Source organism: Marmota flaviventris, chromosome 11, assembly GCF_047511675.1.
Source record: "Marmota flaviventris isolate mMarFla1 chromosome 11, mMarFla1.hap1, whole genome shotgun sequence".
Classification (NCBI taxonomy): domain Eukaryota; kingdom Metazoa; phylum Chordata; class Mammalia; order Rodentia; family Sciuridae; genus Marmota; species Marmota flaviventris.
Window position 1 is genome coordinate 109957072 of NC_092508.1, and position 25657 is coordinate 109982728.

General features: G+C 39.9%; 1 protein-coding gene across 1 annotated transcript in view; it reads right to left on the reverse strand.

The window, feature by feature from the left end:
• The window catches only part of Nckap5 (NCK associated protein 5), a 777883-nt gene that overhangs the window by 125291 nt on the left and 626935 nt on the right, over window positions 1-25657 (reverse strand). The window contains exons 8-9 of the mRNA XM_071619312.1: window positions 12948-13016; window positions 3438-3476 (exon numbers count right to left, since the gene is read on the reverse strand). Of these exons, the coding sequence (XP_071475413.1) occupies window positions 3438-3476; window positions 12948-13016 (108 nt within the window). The remainder of the gene's footprint in view (window positions 1-3437; window positions 3477-12947; window positions 13017-25657) is intronic.

The window sequence follows — 25657 nt, forward strand, 5'->3', positions numbered from 1 at the left end:
AACTGACTTAATGATGATAAAGTATATTTCAGATGAAAACAGGAGTTTAGCTTAGATTATTGATTTCACTGTCACTTGTAGACCTGGGCCCATGATTTAGAGACATAAATGAAACTGAACTGGGCTTTATAATGTCACTTTACTGTTATTGATTGAAAGGGGTACAGTTAGTTCTTTTGAGGAAATCCACAGGTTTTTTTGTTTGTTTGTTTTTCCTTTTTCTTTGGTACTGGGGAATGAACCCAGGGGCATTTAACTACTGAACAACATTTCCAGCCTTTCCTATTTTTTATTTTGAGACAGGTTCTTGCTACATTGCTGAGGCTGGCCTTGAACCTGTGATCTTCCTGCCTTAGCCTCCTGAGTTGCTGGGATGATAGGCGTGTGCCACTGTACCTGAAGAATCCACAGGTATTTGAGATTAAACTGAATTATTTGAACAGAACATTGTATGTACATATAGCAAAAAATAAGTGAACGGGAATAAAATGGCTTTTTCCTCCTTCAATATTGGTGGACTCTGTTATTCAGGATGGTATTCCAGAAAAATTCATGATACGCTGTGAAAAATACTTTCTTATTTTCCTGCAGGAGAGCTGAAGCCAGGGCAGGCTTGCCTGTGTATCACAAGAAATGATCCATTCTAAAAGAGTACAGTTTGCCTATTATTTCACATCAAAGATTTTTGTGCATATGTGCAATTTGGATAAATCACTCAAAATTTCTACTTTTACTCTGTGCATACTACATCTGCATTAGAATTAGTTTTCTCATCTGCATTTGGAATGCATTTTATTTCCTATATTGTGCTCTTAATTAAATAGAAAATTTTTGTCTTTTTTTTTTTTTTTGGCAGCAATTTTACAGTCCCTATAAAAACCAGGAGGCACACATTTCAGCAGAACATGATTCTTTTGAAATCTCCAAAAGCCCCGGCATCTCTCCCTGCCTTGTGATGTCCCTGAGGTATGCTATCTCACAGTGGCACATCTTTCTGTGTCGTGCTGCTTAACTGTACCAAAGTAGATTTATCTGTTTACTAGTTATTACCTGGATTTGTAGCTACTTTTTTGTGGCTGACCTGAAGGGTCCCATTTTCCTTTTTACTGTACAAGACAACTTCCTTGTCTCTTTCTGAAGGTATCATTAAAGAGACAGGCATGGAAAGTCTTCCATCAGCTGTACACAGAGCTTCAACAGTGAGCTCTTCTGTTATGGTTTGGATATGAGGTGTCCCCTGAAAAACTCACGTGTTAGATAACACAGGAGTGTCGGAGGCGAAATGATTAGATTACGAGGACCATCACCTCCTGGCTTAATCCATTTGGTGGATTAATCATTTAAATGGACTACTGGGTGGGACTGCAGGCAGGTAGGGTGTGGCCGGAGGAAATGGGTCACTGGGATGTTACCTTGGGGATTATATCTTGTCCCTAACTCCTTGAGCAAACTCTCTCTCTCTCTCTCTGTCTGTCTGTCTCTCCTTCCTGGCTGCCATGATTGGAACAGCTTTCCTCTGCTATGCCCCTCCACCATGATGGTTCTGCCTCTAAAAGCTTCTGGAAGCCTCCTTTAAAAGATAGCTGGTATAAATAAGCTCTTCACTATCTTCGTACTCCTCAAACTTTTATTCTCCTGACAGAAGTGTGGGTGTGATGACTGGAGCTAAAGCAGCTGTTTTATGCCGACCATGGACTGAATATCTGAAACCACGAGCCCCAAATAAACTTGTCCTTCTTATTTGTTCTTGTCAGGTGTTTCGGTCACAGTGAAGCTAACTAACGTATCTCCATTCCTTAGTTTTGTGACACAATGAACGTAATTTTCAACAGGAGGAAAACAGGGATAAAGCCTTAGAAAGAGGAAAGACATTCAAATATGTTGTGGCAGAAATGGTCAGGTGCCCTCCTGATCTGATGCACCTTCTCCAGCCTCCTTAGGTGTGGCCTAGTGGCTAAGACCTGTTCAAAGACTATGGACATTGAACTATGAAAGCTTCCGGAAGTTTCCCTTAGAAGATAGCTGGTATAAAAGCTCTTTACTATCTTTGTACACTTGAGACTTTTATTCTCCTGACAGAAATGTGGGTGTGATGATGGGGCTAAAACAGCTATTTTAAGCTATTAGGAGACTTTAGAAATGGGGGCTATCTCCCATGGAAAAGCAAGATAGAAGCCAGAGACATCCTGGACTTAGAGCTATCTACCAGCCCTGTACTGACTACGTATGCATTTACATGTAAGAAAGAAATGCTATTTTAGTTTATTTAAGCCACCCCTCTTTTGGATATCTGTCACAATGGAAACTAAGTCTAACTCTCCTTATAAAAGTAGTCAAACCTCTTCAATTATGCAATATTAGAGTAAAACCTGAAGCAGTCAAAACTATTTGCAAAAGGAAACATGACACTTCGACAGAAGGGGTAGGAAAGAGGCCTAGCAAAAATGTTATCACAATAGCTATACATCACAATATCTATACAGTATAAAATCAAAGTAATATTTAGGTATGTGCCTGAGAAGTTGTCAATAGCTGATAAAATTCTTTTTAATTAAAAAAAAAATTGGGAGAGCACCAACTGTGTTGTTCTCATGAGTCACATCCTCCTGAGAATGCTGCAGGATGGGAGATGTCCTGTTGCACAGGAAGTCTCTCTGTTTCACAGAAAGATAAATCAGAACTAATGAAATCTGAGGGACCTAGCAATTAGCCTCCGAGGGATATTATGCAGGATTTGGGGAAACACTCAGTAAAATTCACCAAACCAGCCAAATTTGGGCAAACCATGACCCGCGTTGACCCACTCTGCTCCATTAACATGGTCTTATGTTGTCTGAAGGCAGAACAGTAGGGGAACAGGAGGAGACCTGCTACATAGCGGTTACCCCTTATTCATGTTCCCCACAGATGGACACATAAAAGAACTGTTCTACCCCGTCCATCCATAGGATCATGCAGCACCCCAGGGTGGGGTACAGAACTGTCATCCCTGCCCTACAGCAGAGGAACTAAAGCTCAGAGAAGTGAAGTCACTTCCCAGAACTCAAAGGCCTCTGCTGAGTTTTAGGCCCCAATGAATGCTGTCCCTAAGTGGACGTTCATTTCACAGAAATTGGAAGAATCTTCCCACATATTTAAGTTCATTTTTACTAAGTTAAAAAAATATAAAGAGTCTGCTACTCCTTTGGGTACATCAAAATCTTTCATTTTCAAAAGGCTTCCTATTACTTTACCCAGAATTAGTACTTTACGATTCTATTGGTCATTCATTGATGTCACTTCACGTGCCATCTAAAACACCCATGAATTTAACCAGAGTGAATAAATAGAGATGTATTGCATCTATCAATCACAATTTCTTGGTTTGACAATGTGAGTTGCATTTCTATTCACAGAAGCATTTTGAAAAAAAAAAATCAAGGCAGAAAGTGACCTACCTTTTGAGTGAGCAGAGCTTGAACAACTTGGTTGGCTACCTTTAAAAAAAAAGGAAAAAAAAAAGTTGCTGTTTATAATAATGAGACTTTATGCGCATGAACTGTAATTTACCAACAGATACTCCACAGCCCGCTGTGGCTAATTACCTCCTCACTTCCATCTTTTCCCTCTACTTCCAAAAGACCTGATTCTTTTCATAATAAGCCTATCCTTCCAGGTCATATTTTGCTATTTCCGAAGGTGACCTTGTTGCTAATTAAAATGGTTCAGCTGGAAAGATCATTCATACCTTGACTTTCACATTTTCATATTTGGAAAAAAATAATACCCTTTCATATGTAAAGTACCCCAAGAAGGCTAAAAAAAAAAAAAAAAAAAACGACACAGTGCACAAAACATGATCCTAATTATCTGTACACAGTTGCAATCTTTGCTGATTTACAATGTCCTTTGTTTCTCCTTCTTATTCCCTTGCTGTCCCACTGTTTTGCTGCTTAAAATAACTTGCAAGAGGGAAAGCTGAATGGCCTCATCTGGGGTCAACACATTGTTTCCTCTACATCCTGATTCTCTGCATCCCCCCTTACGCCATCCCTTGTGGTTGCCACCTGTAATAGAACCGGGTAGTTACTTCCTTCCTCTAATACCCATGTTTTCCTCCTTTCTCAGTAACAAACTCCAAGGATGGGGTACTGGGCAAATCCAACTGCATTTTCCAGTCTCCCTGTAACTATGTGTCACCATGTAACAACACTTTGGCCGATAATATAAAAGCAGACTATTTGGAGGGTCTTATAGGAAATCTAAAAAGAAGAGAACTTCTTCCTTTCTCTGTCTGGGACATGAGAGTGATAGCTGGAGCTTCAGTAGTTACCTTGACATGGAAGAAGCATATTTAATGTATTTGGGTAGAAAAATTGGATAAGCCTGGTCCTGATGACATTAAGGGGCTACATTGTTTCTCTCTGAACTTCTGTGTGAGAGAAAAATAAAAGTCATTATTATTTTGAGTTTCTTCCCATAACCAATTGAACATAATTCTTTCTGATGTACTAACAGAATCATAAGTGTCTTCAGGTAATTGAGGATAGCGAGGAAAGCTGGGTCCATTCCAAGGAAGTGAGTCTTGATCAATCTAAACAAATCTCGACAATTCTAGTCCTTTTCAGCAACTAGTTAAGAAAGCAGGTGACACTGCTTGACCTAAAGACCACATGTAAAACCAGTAACATGTCTCAGAGATTTCAAAGATCTGAAATTTGCCAGGTGTGGTGGTGCACATCTGCAATCCCAGCATCTCTGGAGGCTGAGGCAGGAGGATTGGAAGTTCAAAGCCAGTCTCAGCAACTTAGCAAGGCCCTAAGCAGCTTAGTGAGACCCTGTCTCTAAATAAAATCTAAAAAGGGATGGGGATGTGGCTCAGTGTTAAGCGCCCCAGAATTTAATCCCTGGTACTGAAAGAAAAAAAAAACCTGGAATTTTATTCACATAGCTATTCATCATTTATATATATAAGTGTATGTGAATGCAGATTTCAAGACACTTGAAACCAATCACCTACTAAACTTCACAGTAACTACAAAGCTATGTACCTACATAGCTAGTGCTGGTAAAACTAAGGTGGACAAAGTATTCAAATGGTGTTTTCTTTTGGCCAGTATGTAAACTGTAAGAATTCATTAATTCAGAATTAATAACCAAGTCAGAATATTTAAATATCCTAAATATAAGTTACTTTTTCACAATAATTTCTTCCTTCATTTATTTAACAAAAATATTCTAAGAATCTTCTTGCAAAGCTAGATGACTGGGATATAGTGGTATCTGGTAACTGGAATCAGGAAATTATAATTACAATTTTTAGAATTTGAGTACTAGGAATTGAACCCAGGAGTGCTTTAGCACTGAACTACATCCCTGGTACTTTTAATTTTTTTATTTTGAGACAGGGTCTTGCTAAGTTGCTCAGGCTGGCCTTGAACCAAATCTAAAAAGGGATGGGGATGACATTCTCCTGCCTTGGCCTCCTAAATCCCAGGCGTGCACCACCACGCCCAATTTTAACACAGCATGACAGACATGTGATTGCCATGGTAATCCTCACATCAACCCAGGACTATGCAGCACACTTGGCTTTTTTTTTTTTTCTTGATGACAAATTTATTTTTGGTGTTGCTAAACTATTTGTGCTTGTTTCACTGTCTAGTGTAGCAGAACAGATTACAGAAAGAATGTTTTCATGGAGCTTAATTGTTTTTTGACTCAATATTGACAAAATAGCACATCCTTCATGACAGTTGGCTACCAGCAAGTCTCAGAGAAAATTAAAACACAGGCTGTCATCAGCGTTTGGTTAGGAGGCATTCATACCACAAGCAGCAAATGATGAGGGTCCCATTATCCATGATTTATTAGTAAACTGTATGCACAAGAGGGTTTTTTGTTTTGTTTTTGCCCATCGGTAGCTTTTCCAAATTTACCTTGTTTACATCAAGTAAAACAAAAAAGGCCTTCACTGAAACTGACTATGGTTTTGGAGAAAAGGTATTCTTATTAATATTTGAGTGAAGCTCAAGTTCAAAAGCCTACCCAAGAATTACCATGTACAAGAACAAAACTGATGCTCCATTCTTCCTTTAACTTTTCATTCATATGTGACCACAACAGTGACAAAAAGTTTTCACTTCAAACAAATTGACAACAGCATTACTGTGAAAATGTTTCAGCTTTTAAACATTCATTCCAACTCATAATTTAAAGTCAAATAACATATCTATTCTATTGTTGGCAAATAAAATAAAGCAGGATGGAACTAGTCATGTATTGAATCAGGAACAATGTACCCAAGTTAATTCACACCATAAGTAATTTAGTCTTTTTTTTTTTTTTTTTTTTTTTTTTTTTAGTGTCAAACTTTGGATTTGATTTACATTCTCATAAAACTGCCGAATATCAATATTTTCTTTTCTTCCTCCAAACTGGTCTCACTTAAACCATTCTGTGTAACAGTGGTCACATAAAATAGCTCTATCCATGATTTAATGGGAGACATAGAGTAATATCCTAACTGTAACAGCCCACAGGAGAAAATGTGTTATATCTTTGCAATCCAAGTAGTTGCCCCACAGGCTTACAGACTGACACAGTTCCTTCTGGCGTGTACTTTGGACAATTGTTTGCTCTGCCTGAAAATTGAACTAAGATACACTAATACATTATTTCTTTACCTACAGATATGGGATTCTATTATCCAAAAGGACTCACAGGCTCTTTGCAGAAAAGCAGGCAGGTTGTACTAATTCTTTTCTTTGTACTGTTTATAAAGACAGTTTCCTAGGTTTTGTTTCTGCTTTTAACAGCTAAGCTTCCCAGATGCATCAATAGAACAGTCGTTTGGAGTTTGTGGCTGCAACCTCTAACTGGCTCACAAGATGATGTTCTGAATGAGCCCCTGCACATAATGCTCTAGCATTACACCCTGAGCACTTGGGTTCCAAATAATCAGACACCAGCAGGCCCAGCTAATGAGAACAAATAACTTCCAGTGTCACCTGCCAGCTTTCTCTCCAAAGAAAGGAAATATAGCAGCTGGGTTGGGCCAGAGGGACACGCAGGGTGAAGCTGATAGTCCTTAACCCCCTGGCTTGTGTTGCAACCTTCTCAGGCTCTCTGTGGAGACTTCCTCTCTTTACTCTTAGGAAATGGAGCAGAGTTGCAGGTGAGATAGAGAAGCCCAGGAGAACACCTGAGTATATCCCTTTTCCTTCTCAATAATAAGAATAATGAGCTAGCTCCTCCGATCACCAGATACCCAGTTCATCTTCCACCTCACAAGACTTAGCTCTTCCTCCTGCTGGGACACCAGTTCCCAATACCCCTGGAAGTGGGCAGAGGAAGGAGGAGTTGGAGCTGCTGAGTTATCTATTATTTGTTGCAAAATAATCCCTGAGGCTGGATGAGAAGTCACAGTAGAGAGTTTATTCAGCCAATTCTCAGGGCATTGAGAAGACAGCCCAGGGCTCTAGTTTAGGGAAGAGGGAGGGGAAACTCAGGGGAGTCAGAACTCAAAAAAGTCTTCATACCTTGCTTTCATACTTTGGTGTGTTATTCTATCATGTGAAGCAACTGTCATTTCAGCAAGGTAACCTGAAAAACTGGTTGAAAAAGCACATGTCTTTGAAACCGTGCTTTGGAGGAATTTTCTGCTTACTAGACTGAGGCAGCTGGAGAAAAGAAGGAAGAATATCAGGATAGAATCAAAAGAAAGACTTGGGTTCAAAAACTGCCTGTGTTGATGGGACACTGACATGTGGGAGGATGGGGAGCAACCATAAAACAGAGGAACTGTCTGTCCCTAATGTTGTGAAAACTGCATGAGAAGATGGCCATCATCCAAGAAACCACCTAGGACAGGCCTGATATGAGGTTGTCACTCCATAAATATAGAACATGAACCAGGGGGGGGTGAACTTCAGAGAATTTGACACCTTTTCAAATAAGCAGCTAAGAAAGAAGGATTTGAAAATAAGAGATTTTATTATTTCTAAGTGAGTGAGGGGTGTGTGTGTGTGTGTGTGTGTGTGTGTGTGTGTGTGTATACAAATCACTAGGCACCCATACTATTCATTTACCAAAACAGCCCTATAAGATAAAAACGAGTAACTGCTTGCCTCACCATGCCACAGGATGAGGGCGTTGTGACAATGTTGATCCTGAGTCTTCCTAAACCAAAGCCCATGTGGTCTCTTCTAATTCAAATCAGTCTTTTAAGTGGATCTACTGGTTTTTTTTTCATCTGATTGATCCTTTGGATGATCTTTTGGATTGCTGCATAATAAATGACTGTTCATCTCAGAGGAGATAACTGAAGAAATTATTCTAAATATGTATGTGGGATTTTGGGGAAAGTAATTTGGAAATTAATTTCCTGCTGCTAGTCTCCATTCATTCGCTTAGTCATTTAACAAATATGCAGTAAGCACTTAATATAGGCAAAGAATCATGCTGGGTCCTGAAAACATAACGGTCAATAGAATGTGGATGCTGCTTTGAGGTGGCTGGAGGATGGGCAGACAAGAAGATCATCTATGCATTTCATGGCCTTGTCAGGAAGTGGGTGCTGGGAGTACATGAAAACCATGAGCAGGATCACTGTCCATCTATAAGACTGTATCCACTAAGACACGGGTTTTAAAAACTATATAGGGGCCAGATGTGGGATATGCATGAGAATGTCCTGGTAATGATTCCACAATCCAGCCTAAGCATATGGATCAGAGACACGGCAGAGAGACGTTCTTAATGTACTTCTGTCTTTATTGAGTGTTGGCCTAAAATATATTCTGGCATTATTTTTTTTTCTATTTCAGAATGACATTCAATAGTCTCATTTTTCTTGCCCTTTCCTGTGCTTTGAAATACAGAAGTTGAAGAAGAACCTGACCTCAGCATCCTCTCTGAATCTATGGACTGGGGCCCAGCTCTGAGGGTCTGAAGGGGAGGGCAGCTGCTCTGAATTCATAGGCAGAAGCTCCATCCGCTGGAAAGTTTTTGAATACTGCAAATTTCCTCTCCCAACATAGCATACCGACTGCAAAGAATTGGCCCAGGTCTGAGAATGCGAAATTTTACCACTCATCTTTCTGATGCAGAAGGTCCTAGGAACAAACTTTGAGAAATGCTGGGATAGAGTTTATTTATTGTTGGCACTAGGGATTTAATCCAGGGGCACTTTACCACTGAGCCATATCTCAGCTTTTTTTTTTTTTTTAATTTTGAAACAGAGTCTCACCAAGTTACTGAGACTGGCCTAAAACTTGTAATCCTCCTGTCTCAGCCTCTTGAGTTTTGGGATTATAGGCATGTACCACCACACCTGGTGGTAGTATTTATTTTTGGTTCAAAGCTTTGCATTATTAACTCAGAATAACCTAAAATTTCTGCATAGGTCAGTGCTTCAAATTTTAAGGCTCTATCCCAGGCAAGACTGTATCCCAGGCAAGAATCTGATCAGAATCTCAGGGGTGCAGCCTCACCAGAAGCACTTGTGAAGCTCCCCAAGCATGGCCAACATGTACAGGGGTGAGTGCCACTTGCCTTCCCACATGTGAAACTCAACCTCATGGGCTCCATCCAGCTCCTCTGCTGAAGCTGCCCTCTCCTTCTCCTCTGTCCCCTTCACCACCCACCCACCTGCTCCTCCTCCCATCCTCTGGTGCCTGAGCCATCTGTTCCTGAAGTCTCCTTTGCAGCTCATTTGTTCTGAGTTTCTCTTGGCCCCTTTCTTTGTGATTCTGCATTTTCCTACTTCTGCTAGTTTGGCAGCACCATGAGCCCTCAGGGCCTGCATGAGGTCAACACCCAGTAAAGGTTGGTAGGTCACAACTCAGTCCATCCAAATGAAATGCAGTGGTCTTAACAGGTATAATTTTACTTATTATATACATGCCATTACACTTCTGTACATGGGAATAGTTGTTCTGAATGGAATTATGGCCAAAGCAATACTATGAATAAATAGCAATTCACCAATAGCCAGTGAACTGCCTGTCAAACAGGCAGCCTAATAAACTAGAGTCAAACATGGAGAACTCTAAAATCCTAAGGAAAAATGAAATAAATCCTTGATTTTACCTCTGTACTTCCCATCAAGGAAATGATGAGATGGATAGCAGTGGAGGTGATGGTAAGGGGTGTGTATGTGTGTGTGTGTGTTTGTGTGTGTGCATGTGCACTTGTGGGCGTGTGCATACACCTATCAAACCAGGGAATATGTAGCTGTGTGTATCTATGCATGTGGGTCTCTTTATTTTTGAGTAAACACCCTCTTTTAGTAGAAAACACAGAAAGAATTTCAGACTCTTGGTGTTTTTTCCCCAAATCCTCAATATATTCTCTGTTTCCCAGAAAATAACAATCAATGCAGATAGGATTGAGCAACATTAAAATTTACATGTTATTCACCTGAGTATGTTTTATGAAACCTACCAGCAAGGAAATAACTTACATGAGCCTTACCTTGTTAGTTTGTCTAATTAGTATAAAAAGTCTTGAAAAGAATTTCCAGTTGGCATTATTACTACATTGAACTACCCCTTTGAGAGCATTCTCTTACAATGCACAGAAATGGATTGTCTACCTCATGCAATTAGTTACAAAACAACTGGCATGTGTAATCAGGGGCCAGTTTTTGTGAATACAAAACATTTGCATTGCTCAGAGGTAGTTCTTTGTTGTAATCACCTCTTTGGCAACTGTTAATTTTTGCAATTAAGAACAGAGGGACTTCCCCTCTGAAAATTCTGCCTACAGTGGAAACTCTATGAAATGGTTTTGTGGGTAAAAACTTATGTTTCTCCTGACAAATTCTGACAAGACCTTCAGAACACAGACATGGGAAACACATAGAAACCAGACCGTGGTTTCCAAAGAGAAATGCTGTGAGCTTTTTGATAGATGGAGAGGGGTGACCTGGGAAAGAATTGTGACACATAAAAAGTTTCTGTGATGTGAGTCTCATAAATTTGACTTTCGAGTACAGATAAAGTCTCATTGGAAATTTCTGTGCAGGAGGTTAAAGTGAAACTTTGCTGATCAATGCATATGACCCAAGGGCATTATTTGTTCCTTTAAACACCCATAGATCTATTTGATCTTTCTTGGCCTAAACTTTGATTCGACCAAGAGGCTGGGGAGCAGGGGTGAGGGCTGCCGAACTGGCCTCGCTAGACCCTGAGCCTTTATGCCTTCTTTTGTGTCAACCAACTTTTCATGATTCTTTTAACTCTGGACATTGTAAAGATTATTCTGCTCCTGATAGGGCAGAAAATTACAAACACCATATTGCTTTAATAACCAATGTATGTGGCTGGAAATATAATGCAATGAAAATATTGAATATTAATATTTTTTTTCTGGGGACATCTTGGGAGTTCTCTAATCGCATATAAGCAAAAAATACAAATCAGACTGTTCTCAGGCAGGACTCCCAGTGCAGCAGGCACCAGCACCAACTGGAGAGTCTGGTGACACACAGATGACGGGCTCACCCCAAGTCTGATTCTGTGAGTCTCAGTGGGACCCGAGAGTCGGCATTCCCAACAAGGTCCCTGGAAAGTAGATGTTGCCCCTCCAGAAATCACGTTCCAAGAAGAAGTGCTGCAGGAAAACCCCAAGTGTGACCTGTACACTGAGGACAGAGACAGACTCTAAAGAACTATATGGTGATACAGTGGGTGTCATAGCTGGGATGGGAGAAAGCATGCTTTACAGTCTCGCACATCAGCCAATAGAACAGCATGGCTGAAGAGAGGGAGATGGAAAAGGGCAAGAAACATCAAGAGGAACTTGTTGGAAACATATTTCCTATTTGTTAGTAGGGAGAAAAAGGACTGACAATATTTTGGTAATCCCCACTGGCAGAGTAATAGAAACGTAATTAAGTATAGCTTTTCAAAAATCTGTTCAATGAATCTCAAACTGAATCTCCCAGAGCACTCATGAGTTTTAGGATGTTGGGCAGATGCCTAAAGAAGTCCTCTCATTTAAGTGATGCCAGCAATCACTAGCAAGTCTCAGAGGAGATATTTCCAATGAGGGGAAAGGCCTGTCCCAGCAGGAAGCCACAGCAGGGCATCTCCAGCAGGATGACTGGTTGGTGGTGAGGTGGAAGGCTGAGGGGAGGACAGGGCGAGGCACACTACTAGCTTCCCCCTTACCTGCCCAAAACCCAAACACCCAAGTCTCTGTCTTCATCTCTTTATTATCATCAAATAATATTTATTGAATTTACTCATGCATGTGGCCCTGTCTCCTTCCATTCTGCTCAAATTTTCTTCCTCGCTTCCCTTTCTCTTTTTGGCTTGTGCTCAATCTACTGATTTTTTCCCTCTGGCTGCCAACTGTGAACATTGTCCCACCCACTCTATCAAGGATTTTTCTTTTTTTCCAGAGATGGCATCCAATTGCAGATGCAATGTGCCCCAATGTCATTTTTCTCATTCATAGGCAGGGATCACACTTATTGGACAGAAGGAATTGATCACACAGGGAAGCACACTCCAACTGTGCCCTAAGAATATTAAGTAATAACCAGAAGGAATTTACAGATGCCTGTATTTGTAAATAAGAATGGAGGGAGGGGGCTGGTGTTGTGGCTCAGTGGTTGAGTGCTTGCCTCCCATGCTTGAGCTACTGGGTTCACTCCTCAGCACACATAAAAAAATAAATAAATAAAACAAAGCAAAGCTATTATATCCATCTACAACTAAAAAAAAAAAAGAATGGGGGGAAGAGAGGAAAAGAGATGGGCATACACATACACATACACACACACACACACACACACACACACACACACACACACTGCTGATCTTCCTTCTTACAAGTTTACAACTTCCCTTTGGAGCAGCAAATGCTAAGGTTCTTTGGATGCTGGTGATAAGCATACACTAAGATCTGATTATGAGGCTCTGACCAGCCCATATGATGGACCTCTCTATTCACCTTACCTCATCCAGACATCGCTCATACTGCTCTCTTTGATTTTCATTTTCCAAAGCCAAGGCTGAATTCTCCGCCTGCAGTCAGGTACAAAAATAACACAAATGAATCAATGGAATGCTCTGTTGTGTGACAACTCATTCAATACATTTACTAAATATATCTCTTCAGGATCCCAAATAATCTTTTAGAAGTACCTATGACAAGTTCGCTCTAAGTACTATTATAAATATCTCAGGAATGACTTCTGCCTTATCAACTCTCTCACAAAAATACATTATAATTTTAGGAAATGCAAAATTTGATATTCCAAACAGGTAGAAAAATCAAACCATGGCTTGATGTGAGAGTGTTCCATAGAAAGATTACAATGTTTATCTCATTCAAGGAAAATGTGAATGTAAGAAATGCCTTAATCTACTTCATTAAGACCTGTCACAATCTCACAGGCTCTTATTTGTTGAGGCCACAGAAAAGAATATCAGGTAAAGTCATGAACAAAAGCCGAATTCTGAAATGCTAACCAAACATGTTATTTTCACTGTTATTCACTGACATTTGAACATCAAAAGACAATGAGAAATGCAAGACTTGAACTCGGCTTAAGCCTCCCTCTTCCCACCATTCTTCTTCTAATTACTGCTTTCATGCTCCTCAGGGCCACGTGGGTATGTGAATGCTGAGTGTGATGACTACAGAACTGCGTGGAAGAGCAAGAAGGGGAGACGTGGTCTGGAAAAGCAGATCTTTTAGAAGGAGTATGAAATGGTGGCGTGAGAGCTGCCCTCCATGTCTGGGGACCTGGTTCCAGTGTGGCGGCAGTGGTCCTGTTTGCACCCTGAACTGTGCAAGTCAACCCTACCCAGAGCTGTGACAATGATCACCTAGTCACCTCCCAAAAAAACAGCTCTACCCATCTCTTCACTACGGCCCTCCTTTGCATTTGGCAGTGGTGCTCTGAGTCAGTGTGTAGAAAGCACAGTGTATTTTTAGATGGATATAGATTAACATCTTTCTTTCGTAACTTCTCTGTATCCATTTTCTTTTACATTTGGAGATGATAATTCCAAACTTATGATTTACAAGAACAGTAGAAAAAACTCCCACACACATTTTGTCAGACTCACTAATCATTAGCCTTTTGCCACCTCTGCTATATCATTCTCTTTCCCTTTCATTTTTTCCCTGGACCTTGAAAATAGGTTGCAGAAATGACAGACAGCCTTTACCCCTGAACACTTCTGTGTACTTCTGAATAACAAAGACATTCTCTTGCACGATCATAGTCTAGGTGTTGATTTGAGGAAACACAATATTAATAGAGCACAACAATCTAACATACAGTCCATATTCCAGTTTCATCACTTGTCCCAACATGTCCTTTATGGCACTTTTTTCTAATCTATAATGCTATCCACAATCATGCTTTGTATTCTAATGTCATCATCATTCATCCAGTATCCTTTAATTGGAAGCAATTCCTATGTTTTTCATGTTGCTTTTTTCCTTCCTTCCTCCTCCTTTCCTTTCTGAGTAGAGGTCATTTATTGTGTACAAAGTCCCTTAGTTTGGGGTTGTCTGAAGTGTCCTCATGCACACATGGCAGGAACAGTGACCTGTTTGATGCTGGGTCCTTCCGCAGGCATCGTATCAGTCCAATGTGAGCCACGCATTCCATTACTGGACCTGTTGACTTTCATTACATGCTGAAAGTGGAGTCTGCCAAATCTCTGCTCCATAAAATCACCATTTCCCCTCTTATAACTAATAAGCAATTTTGATGGAGATATTTTGAGGTTATAAAAATATCCTATTGCAGGAAAGATGGTGGAATGAGACAGACATCATTACCTTAGGTACGTGTATGATGGCATGAATGGTGTGACCCTACTTTGTGTACAACCAGAGAAGTGAAAAATTGTGCTCCATTTGTGTAAAATGAACCCAAGAGCATTCTGTCGTCATGTATAACATGATCAGAACAAATAAATTTGAAATATATATAAACAAAAAAGCAGTATGTAGAGAGCAGTATGTAGAGAGCACAGTGTGTTTTTCAAAGCAGGGGCATTGACAGGCGGAAAGAGACCTGATGAGTCTGATCCTAATAAAGGGGAAAGCCTGTGAATGCTTTATTTCTAGTGAGACACACCAAAAGGATTCAGTGAGAAGCTTCTTCGGGAAAACAAGTTGGGGCTTGGCAGGTTATGCCCATCTCCAGGTGGCTGCATTTCAACTTAGGGCTGTGAGCTAAGGCAGGGCGCCAGCATGACCTGGACTTTCTCCAATGGGGGAATTTCACCCAGAAGTTCCCAGAAAAGCAACCTCCTAGCCTTATGATGGTGCAAACAAACCCATAATTCATACATGGTTTCCCACAGACCTGTCCATGAAAGAGGTCCTGGTTCATGATATTTATATTCTTTTTCTCTTACAAAGACTCTGTATTTTCCCCTCTATATTTGTTTTCATTTTTAAAAATCAGTAATGTTTAATATGATCAAAAGATTGTAAGCTCCATGAAGGCAAGTCCTGCTTCTATTTAGTATGTCCCTAGATTCCAGTTCCAGAAGTATAGTGAATACATAAGAAATACTTTTAAAACTTAAAAAAAATCCTATTGCTCACCAAAATTTCACCTATTTTAGCAACCATCAATAAGTTCTTCTTACCTGAGTTAACTATTACTTTAGCTGCAAATGGTGATTTCTAACTCCAGTAGTCACCCTCATTGTGAGGTATACATTTCAAGAACTCCAATGGGTCCCTAAAATTGAGGTTAGTGCTGAACCTATATACAGCCTGCACTGCATAATGATATTTTGGTCAACGATGGGTCCCCTATATGACAGTGGTCCCATAGGTTATATCATGAAGTGACATCATGTCTTAGCTTATGTAAGTGTACTATTTCCACAACAGTAAAATGACACATTTCTCACAATGCATTCTTGTTATTAAATGATGAATTATTATATACTATGTTTTTCCTACGTATGAATGTCTATGCTAAATTTTAATTTATAAAGTAGGTACAGTTAGAGATTAATAAACTCACTAAGAATAGAATAGAACAACTGTAACAATACACTATAACAAAATTACCAGCATCACTACTCTTGTACATTGGGGTCCACATGAAGTCATATAAGGGCTACATCATAACAACCACTGTGTTACTGCAACTGTTGATCTGACAGTCATGACAGCTACCAAGTGACCAATGGGTGGGTAGCACATTAGGCGTGGATATGCTGGACAAAGGGAGGCTTTTGCTACTGAGGCAGGGTGGTGTGAGACTTCATCACGTAACTTTGAATGGTTTAAAAAGTATGAATTATTTATTTATGGAATTTCCTACTTAATATTTCCCTACCCCAGTCTATGGAGGGTAACTGAAACTGTGGAAAATGAACCTGTGGATAAGAAAGACTACAGTACACTTAGGAATTTGTATTCGAACGTAAGTATAATTCCTGTTTAACAGTATGTACACATAAAATTTATGTATTATTCAGTCACAAGCCATTATGGTCAATATTACTTTTGATGCTCAAATTGCCCCAGCTTTGGGCAGGCAAGCCCCTTTAAGCTGGACTCCATCATGTTGACAGGTAGCCATTATTTTAAAAACACTTTATTTTCTGTCACTGAGAGATATTCTAGACCCTTTCTAGATATTCTTGCCTTTTAATTGCACTGTTCCTGAAATAGGCCATGTCTCCAAGGAATCCTACTTCATTTGAATTGGAAAAAATGAAATTTCAAAGCCACAATCTGAGTGTGAACACAACTGCCAATGAAGGAGCACGGATTCTAGTTGTTTCCAGTGGAAGCACATCTTTCACCTTCTGTCCACAGAATTCTCCCTGCATCCTTGCCTTCCCCTTTTCATATCCGCATCTTCGTGTTTGTATGGTAAGAATCAGGGCTCCCAATATCATTGCATTTACTGGGGTGTCCCTTTCCACCGTGTATACAAACCTATTATGCTACAAAACAACAACAACAACAAAAAAAACAATACCAAGAAGAGCTTGCTGTTTGCTTTTCTTCAGCAAGAAGGTATGTAATAAAAACCCTGTGTTCAGAAGATACTAGACTGGTTCTCCACCTTCATCATTAGAATGGTTATGTTACTCATTTGAAATTCTATTTGGCTCATTGGTTTCCAATAATATACAAATTTAATTTCCCCCTCTTCTTGACTTCATTTTATTGTTTTGAATATGTAAAACATTAACATGATTCTGAAAATAAAAGCTACATTGAGAGACATAGTCAGTGAGATTTCCCACCATCTTCTACCCATTCCTGTTTAACTCTTATACTTTCTTTACTTTCATCCTCCCTCCTTTTTCTAATCTTGCTTTGTCACTGTCGAGTTAAAATCATGTCCTTTGACTCCCTCCTTCATCACATTTGTAATGTAATTACTCTTCTTTTTCTTACCTTCTTTTAGTTGCATTTTTTTCCTGTTTTATCAGAACATAATCATATTTCACATAGGATTCTTACACCTTTGTCCCTATCCTTGTTTTGACCTCTTCAATGGACTATGATTGTGGTTGGTGGGTCTTATATTCTCTTTTAAAGCATTTGAAATTTCCCTTCTTCCTTTTTTTCCCTTCACAACCACATCTCCAAATTGTACATCGTTTTTTGCTCTTTACCTCCTTCTTCCCAGACATATTACACTCCTGAGACTCTGCCTGAGGATTGCACACTTTTGAGCCCTATTTTACAGCCAGCACTTGGACCCTGGCACCTGTGATCAGTGTTGACCACGTGGTACTGGATTTTCTCATTCTGGGTGACCTTTCTTCTTCTCTTTCTTCTATCATCATCCCCAGGCACACAGGCTTACAGCAGTTCTGTGGGTATCTGATCTTTATTTTCCTACTTACAGTAATTTGAAATCTGTATGTTCTCTAGTTCTGATAATGAGCAGACATGGGCTAGTGTGGTTTTATGTTTCTTGGTGATTTGAATATTTTCTTTGGCAGAGGCATGAGAAGTTTCAGATTTAGGCCAGTTTTTTATCAGTTTAATCAACAAACTTGAGTAAAGTGACTGAATCTGAATGGTAAGAAGAAATTGGGGAAAAGTTCACCTGAAGGTAATCCTGCCATCTGGATCAAGGTTAGACTGTCTCTACCTACTCATAGCTCCAGTCCCAAGACGTGGACACTCTATTTCTTCTTCAGGGTTAGTCCTTGTCCCTTGTTCCTCTGGGTCTGCATCCATGTTCTAGCAATGGCTCCATCATGGCAGTCCCTCAGGTAGGATCCTACAATGTTCCCTCCGTTCTCACCTCAGACAGATATCTGCCACATAGCCCAGGCCTTCTGCTCTCAGGGTGATTCTTGCAACTTTTTAAGCACTTGTTATACTTAGATGGTTCCTTCTCCACCCAAACTAATCTGAAAGCTTTTCCTTTCAAAGCTTTCCTTAATCCATGTTATTTTCTGCATGGATTGCTTTTGGCCCTTGCCACTGAACCCATACCTGCAGCTGGTACAACAGCTTAGTCCTTCCCCCAGGACCGGTGGGAAGAAAGGTTCCAGGTTCCACTTCCATTTGCTTGCAGATTACTAGGCAGTGCCAGGGTGTGTAACCTTTAGCAAGTTACTTAACCTTGTTGAGTTTACAGCTCTTTAGTTAATAAACGAAGGGAACAAACTAACCAACCTACAAAGTGACTTCTAGTTCAAATATTTGGATAGCATGAATCGCAGAAGAGAGTGCTAGCATTCCAGTTCTATAAAATCGCTGCTTTCTTTGGAGAAATGTTGCTCTGGTGGGATGTGCTGGTATTAGTAAGGAAACAGCACGAAGGATAACAGGAGGAGATAATGGAGAAGAACGGCAATGCCAGTTTATGCTATTTTCACTTTAAATGTCTTAGAAAAGATGTGCATGGAAATAAAACTGAAAATGGGAATTTATATGGGATGTCTATGTCTTGCTCCTACTCATATCACGTTGCAATAACACAACAATCGATCCATTCAGATAATTACCATCATTATACCGTTTACATTACTTGCTACACGTTTACTGCTCTGACAATCTATTACAGCCAAGCAAATTAAATACCTAAAGGGTGCTGGTGAACACACAATAGTCACATTTATGGTTACTGTGTTCAGTTACAGAGACCAATTTAATTGATGTAATCCTATATATCCCAGGGGATGGTGGAGATATTAACAATTATGCCAGTGAAGTTAAAATAATCTTGAACTCATGATTTTCTTTAATCCATTTGCATTTATTAGAGATTCAGGATTAACCTGCTTCCAACATGAGACCACAGGGGGGGAAAAAAAAAAAAAACAGAAAAACCTCTTAATTAAATGAGATTTAAAGGAACAGTGAATATTTGTATAAGAAGAGACGGGAAAGAATAAGGCAGAAAGGGAAAGGAAAGGAAAACACCTAAGGACCACTACTGAGAATTACAAAAATTACAACACAAGTCTTTTTACATTTTGAATAAGTATCTTATTAAATCACTATACCCAAAGGGTACAATTAGGGCATTCAAGTACATGTAGCAGTGGATCCCTGTGTTCAATCTCATCGTCCATAACAATCAAAAACCTTTGCTAGACTTTGTGCCTGGCTTAGAGGATTTCCTGCTCATAGTGGCTTCCCCAAGACTCCAAATTATGGTGATCTAAATATACTTTTGGTTTCATCTATAAAATCCTTGCAGGTCCTTTTAAAACAAAAAAAGCCTCAGAGAGTAAACCCAAATTGTTTTGTTTTACTGTGGTATAGGAGTCTGAATTAATATTTAAAAGGAACTATCGTTTTTAGAGGTTCTGCTCTGTAAATAAATGTGCTGACCCAAGTTTACAAATGATCCAGTGAACTAATGGTTTTAAACCACTGCTCTACATTACTTTTCCGGATGCATATTATGTTTAGAATCCTTTTACACTTTTCATTATATGTCCTTTTCTATAGGTAGTTGACCAAAGGTAGAATACTTCTGTGTAAAAACTTCCTGTATAAGGTTAGAGAGGGTAGATATGATCAAAGTACAACATATGAAGGTATTTAAATGACACACCGAAACCCATTAATTTGTACAGTTAATGTGCACTAATAATTAAAATATAGATAAATAAAAACTAAAAACTTCCCTCTGCATAAAGTAGCAGCTCTGCAGTAGGCCTTCCTTTTCTTACAGTCTGCCCGACTCAGACTCATTCCCGAGAGCTTATCTAGCTGTCACTCCTTAGCATATGCCAGCTCCTGAGCCAAGCCTAGCTCTTGCCTATTTCAGGAAGGTCTCTCTTTTTCCTTTGCTTCTCTTTTCCCTTTGGCCTTTCTAAATCCTATTCAATTTTTGTGGCTTGGCTCACATCTGCACCTACAAAACTATATATGAAGCACATATACCAAAATTTTAAAATTCTGACACACAAAAATGTGAAAAACATCACAAAGAATTTGCCTATATCATCCATTCAGATTCCCTGCTGGTTATCTTTTAGAATTCACACCTCTAAGAAGCTGTCGGGTGTTGCTGCTGCTGTTGTTGTTGTTGCTGCTGGTGATGGTAGTCTGGGGACCACACTTGCTTTATTGTTTGTTGTATTGTCTACTACAGTATCTACAGTTTCCAAGCTGACACAACAACAACAAAACAGTATGTGTATACATGTCATAAGTGGTAGAATATTTACAATTTACATGTTGCTATATTGAGCAGTACAGGAAACTGTGTTTTGATCCTCAATTATCAATGTTACTTGAATTTATTACTAGTATTGTCATAGATCACAGATGGTTGCAAATACTTTGTGATTCATCTCCTTGAATCTTGACTGCATTTATTGACTTGCTTAAGCAATAGAATGTGGATACACAATCAGTCTCTGGACTTTGAAGGCTAGAATCTGTGTTTTGCAATTCCTACCTGGCGCCTCTTAGAAATCTAGCTCTTGGTGTCCCGAACTGTCATGTAAGACATCTGAATGTTCTGAGGTGGTATAAAGATGAAGCTATGTGGAGAAGCCCTTCAGGATGAGATGTATTGTAAAGAGAAGCACTGGGATACCCGAAGTGAGAGTAAAGGGCACATCTTGGAAATGAGTCCTTCAGTCCAGCTGACATCACATGGACTGGACATGAACTCTCCATTTATGACCTTCCTATATCTCCAACCCACAATATTGTGAGAAAAAATAAAATGGCTGTTTTAGACTTAAAAGTTTGGGGTAGTTGATTGCATAACATAGATGGCTGGAACAACTACGTTTAGGACACACACTTCAACATGAATGCTCTGCACATTCATTCAGTTATTCACTTCTTAGTATACTTTAGGGGCTATGCTGGATTGGGTGGGTGGTCATGAATAAGTATAAAACAGAATGGGCTACCACAAAGATTGAAATAGTCTAGTAAAGGAAACAAATTAATATTTTTGCAATGAAAGTTACAATGCAATAGAATCTGGGAACCTTGTCTATGTGCTCCCCGCCCCTCCCCCCCCCAAAAAAAAAAATTAATGTAACTGACTTTGGATGAAGTAGGAAACATGTTCCTTGGGGAGGTGACTCAGCCCAGTTAAGAGGTTTTCAAAACAATAGTCCTCATTGAAATAGATGAAAATAGTGTAGCTTTTAACAAAATATCAAGAAAATGACATTTGACTTACCTATAATTTAGCTACAATTTAGAAGTATCCAACCAAGCTAGAATTATGGGTGTCAATATTATTAAATTATTGTGAAAGTAGATAATGTTAGGCTCCAGTCAACACCCACTGCAGCGGAAACCTTGACTTCAATGAACAAAAGAGACCAAAATTATAATGTATCAATGAAGTTGGCAGAAATTACGCAGGGATAGAGCAGTGTAAAGGAGGGAAGACAGCGTCCTCTGAAGAGACAGAGAGAAAATTAAGTCTAATTCTCAATAGTTAAAAAGGTTGCAACCTATGGCTTTCTCTGCTGCAAGAACTGGTCCCTCTCAGTATGGCCGGCATCTTCCAAGTTTGCTAGAAGCCCTTCAATTCAGCAAAGGCAGGTCAGAACAAGATAAGGAAAAAGATATTTCCCTAAAATCATGAGAATCAAAAATCAGAGTCCTGGGCTGGGGATGTGGCTTAAGTGGTAGCGCTCACCTGGCATGCGTGCCACCTGGGTTCGATCCTCAGCACCACATACAAACAAAGATGTTGTGTCCGCCGAAAACTAAAAAAATAAATGTTAAAATTCTCTCTCTAAAAAAAAATAATTAATTAATTAAAAAAAAAGAATCAGAGTCCTGTGGCACCCACCTCAGATCAGTCAGCCAGCCAATGATGTTGATGCCATACCAACATACATAGTCTGTGGCTGGGGAACTTTAGATTCAGCCTTCCAAGCAAAGTAGAGATTCTCCCCAAATAACCCTAAGGACACTGTCATCTGTTGTATTTTGAAGAGTTGAATAGAAGCACTTCATAAGGCAATCTCTGTGAACTTCTAGAATTTGAATTCTTGGATGGAGCTTTAGATCAATGGCTTGCAAACTTGAGTGTGCATCTGAGTCACTTGGTAGGTTGTAAGCTGACAGGTTGCTGGGCGCCACCCCCAATTGGTGATGGGTTTAGTGTACCTAAAGGCAGGTTGCAAGAAAGAATTCACACCTCTAAGAAGCTCTACGGTGATGCTGCTGTTGTTGTTGCTGCTGCTGGTGATGGCAGTCTGGGGACCACACTTTAAGAACCAATATCCAGTAGGGACCAACCTCAGAATGAAGGCAGCTGTCACTTCTTTATCTCCCTTGCTACCATTTCTGTGAACTACCCAGGAGTCTCCTACCATTTCTCTGAACAGTGGGTGTACACCATACAATTCTGTACTTTTCTTTGTATTATTTTATGTATAGTCTCTGTTTCTCCCCCTAAGTCATTTTCCCTTATTGGGGGAAAATGGCGCAAGAAGATACATCACCACGGACACGCACATTTGTGTATGTGTGTAGAAAGGGAAAATGAGTGTGGTCTGAAATATATGATTTAATATTAAATTACACCTGGAAAATAATAAAAGGTAATAATACTAGTAAAAAGCAAACTCAAAAATTATCTTGCCTGTGAGGATGTACAGGAAGGGAATCGTCCTATGGAGCTAGTGGGCTGTAGGTGTAGTAAGAAGAATCCTGGGAGAAACCTGTGAGCATCTGATGGGTGGCAACAGTGCATTTCGTAAAAATCCTTTAATTTTTTTTTTTTTTTTTAAATAATACAAAGAGAGTTAGCCTTTGAAGTTAAGTAGGTGTTTATCTGGATCTTGGTACTGCCTCTCCTTTTATTACCTCAAGCAAATCTCTGGGTCTCTGCTTGGTTCCTCTCTGGGAAAAGGGAGTGATAATAAAAATCCATCACCATTTGGGATTGAATGAGATGCTGAACAGAAAATGTATGGACACAAAGTCTGGCCTGCTGTAGATGGGTTCAGTGAACATTAAGCTTCTTTCTATCTTTGCAAAACAAAGGTATCCCTGCTGATACCTGGGCAGCTCACATGCTGCAGAAGGGAAGATAGCCTCAGCCAGGGGAGAAATGTATCTGTTGAGTAAAGAAGATTTCATCCAAGAGAAGTGTAGCCAGGGTCCTTGGAATGGGCACTTTTAAAAATAAAGACGATTTTTTTTAAACTTGAATACTGCATGTTTTTCTTGTATTAGTGCATTCCAGTTACACGTAACAGTTGGGTTCGTTTTGACAAAATCATGTATGCGTGAAGTTGCTTTATTCCACTTCAGTCCCTGGTGGATCACCCACACTTCCCCTCCCATCCTCCTTTCCCTAATCTCCTTCCTCTACTCCACTGGGCACTTTTAAATAGCTTCACATAGAGATCAGTTTCAGACACTGGCTCCTTTAATCTCCACCCTCCCTTTCCTACCCTTTTCTCTTCGTTTCTCCCCCATCTCCTTACTCCCACTTCTAGGGGCCCATTTATCAACAATTCCCATAGAGAAACCTGCTCTCAGACAGAGTACCACTTTCTTTCACATTCAGATTCAAAGGAGTGATAAGGCACTAAGAGGATTTGCATGCCAAGAGATGGTTAGGAAATAAATCTTTAATTACAGCATTTTAGGTGTTAGAAAGTAGGCAGTTTTGCAAGGGGTGGTCTGGGATACACAGCACTTAATTTTTACATTGGAATCATATCATATCACTCTCTTATAAAGCCTACAACTTGCTCATGACAATTTTTTCCAATGCCTTAATATAGCTGAAAAGAGCTTTGTACTATTCAGAGTTCTTCCCAAACTGTACAAACGAAACAGCCATCTATTGGAACGGTGCATATCTGAGCCAGGTACCTGCCCTGTGCTCCCATAGCATGCTGTATACCCTTAGTCACAGTGACCACCACATTGCACAATGGCTCACATCTTCCCTGTTTGCAGAGTGCTTGAAATATAGAAGGGACCCAGTCTATTGTAACTCTGAACATTTCCATATGCATTTCTTACATAAAAGAAATGCACGCAGTACCTGTGATTTATGAAAAGAAAGGATAATTGGTTAAGGGACATGACCACTTCTGTCTTATGCTTCCAAGTTTCTGCTTCTTGTTTGTACTCATACTTACACTCATGCTTGGTGTCCGGATGGATCACAACAGTTGCTGATACCATTCTCTTCCCCACTTCCGGCTCCTATGCTATAAACATAACCAAAGAGTCCAGAGAAATCCCACAGACTGACATGGGTGGAGAGAAAAAAAGGCTTGCTGAAACACTGACACAGGGCAGCTAGGCACATGGCCCTGAAGAGAAGAGCTTGTTTGTAACAGCCTAAGTAGTCAGGGTTCCTGACATTCCCACCTTAGCAAGATGACAAATTCCTAGCCAATAGCACACTGGCAAATGTTTAACAAACAGCCCTTTGGGAGAGAAAAGCCATGCTTTGTAACCTTTGCCAATTTCCATGATATAAATACTGCCACTATGACTGATTTTAGACTACCAAATGCAGTGCTTGGAAGAGACATTCCAGCATCCTGTCATGCATGTGTGTGTTCCTCCTATATTAGGACGCAGAACTTAGATAAGCATAAAATGTAAAAATAACTAGGCTGTATGAATTATCTTTATAGTATATTTTGTACAAATGCAAGTTTCTATATCTTCATAATAATTGCTGTGTTTAACAATCGGCTCATGACATTCTTGAAAAGGTAACATTGGCTGGTCTGCACTGGCTTCAGCACACCATGGCTCCTCTCCATCACAGACTTGAGAACAGGTCTCAAACAGTGGAAGTGCACATTTGCATCTGCCAATGCGAAGGGTTTCCTGACTGCATTCTGCTTGAGATTTCTTCTAGGAACCTACTTATTCCTTCAGTGAACACTAGTCCTCAGTAAGGATACCAGTCCCTTACTATCCTCTCCCTGTTTGTGAGAGCACCCTAAAAAGCCACTTGACACAATTAGATTTGGAAAATTGAGGGTTTAGCTCCATGAAGCTGTCAGTATGCACATCTCCTCCCTCCTTCGAGAGGTTGCTTCCTGTCTCTACATATGCCAAGGTGAACAACACTGACCACCTCTTCACCCTCACTCTGCTGGAAGAGGAAAATTGATCCATTCAGCCTTCAACCCACTGTGCTTTTAGTGTTAGACTTGTGCTGATTCAGGGAAAAGAGGCTGTTATGCTTGACAATGTGTGTTTTTAAAGAGTGGTACAAACA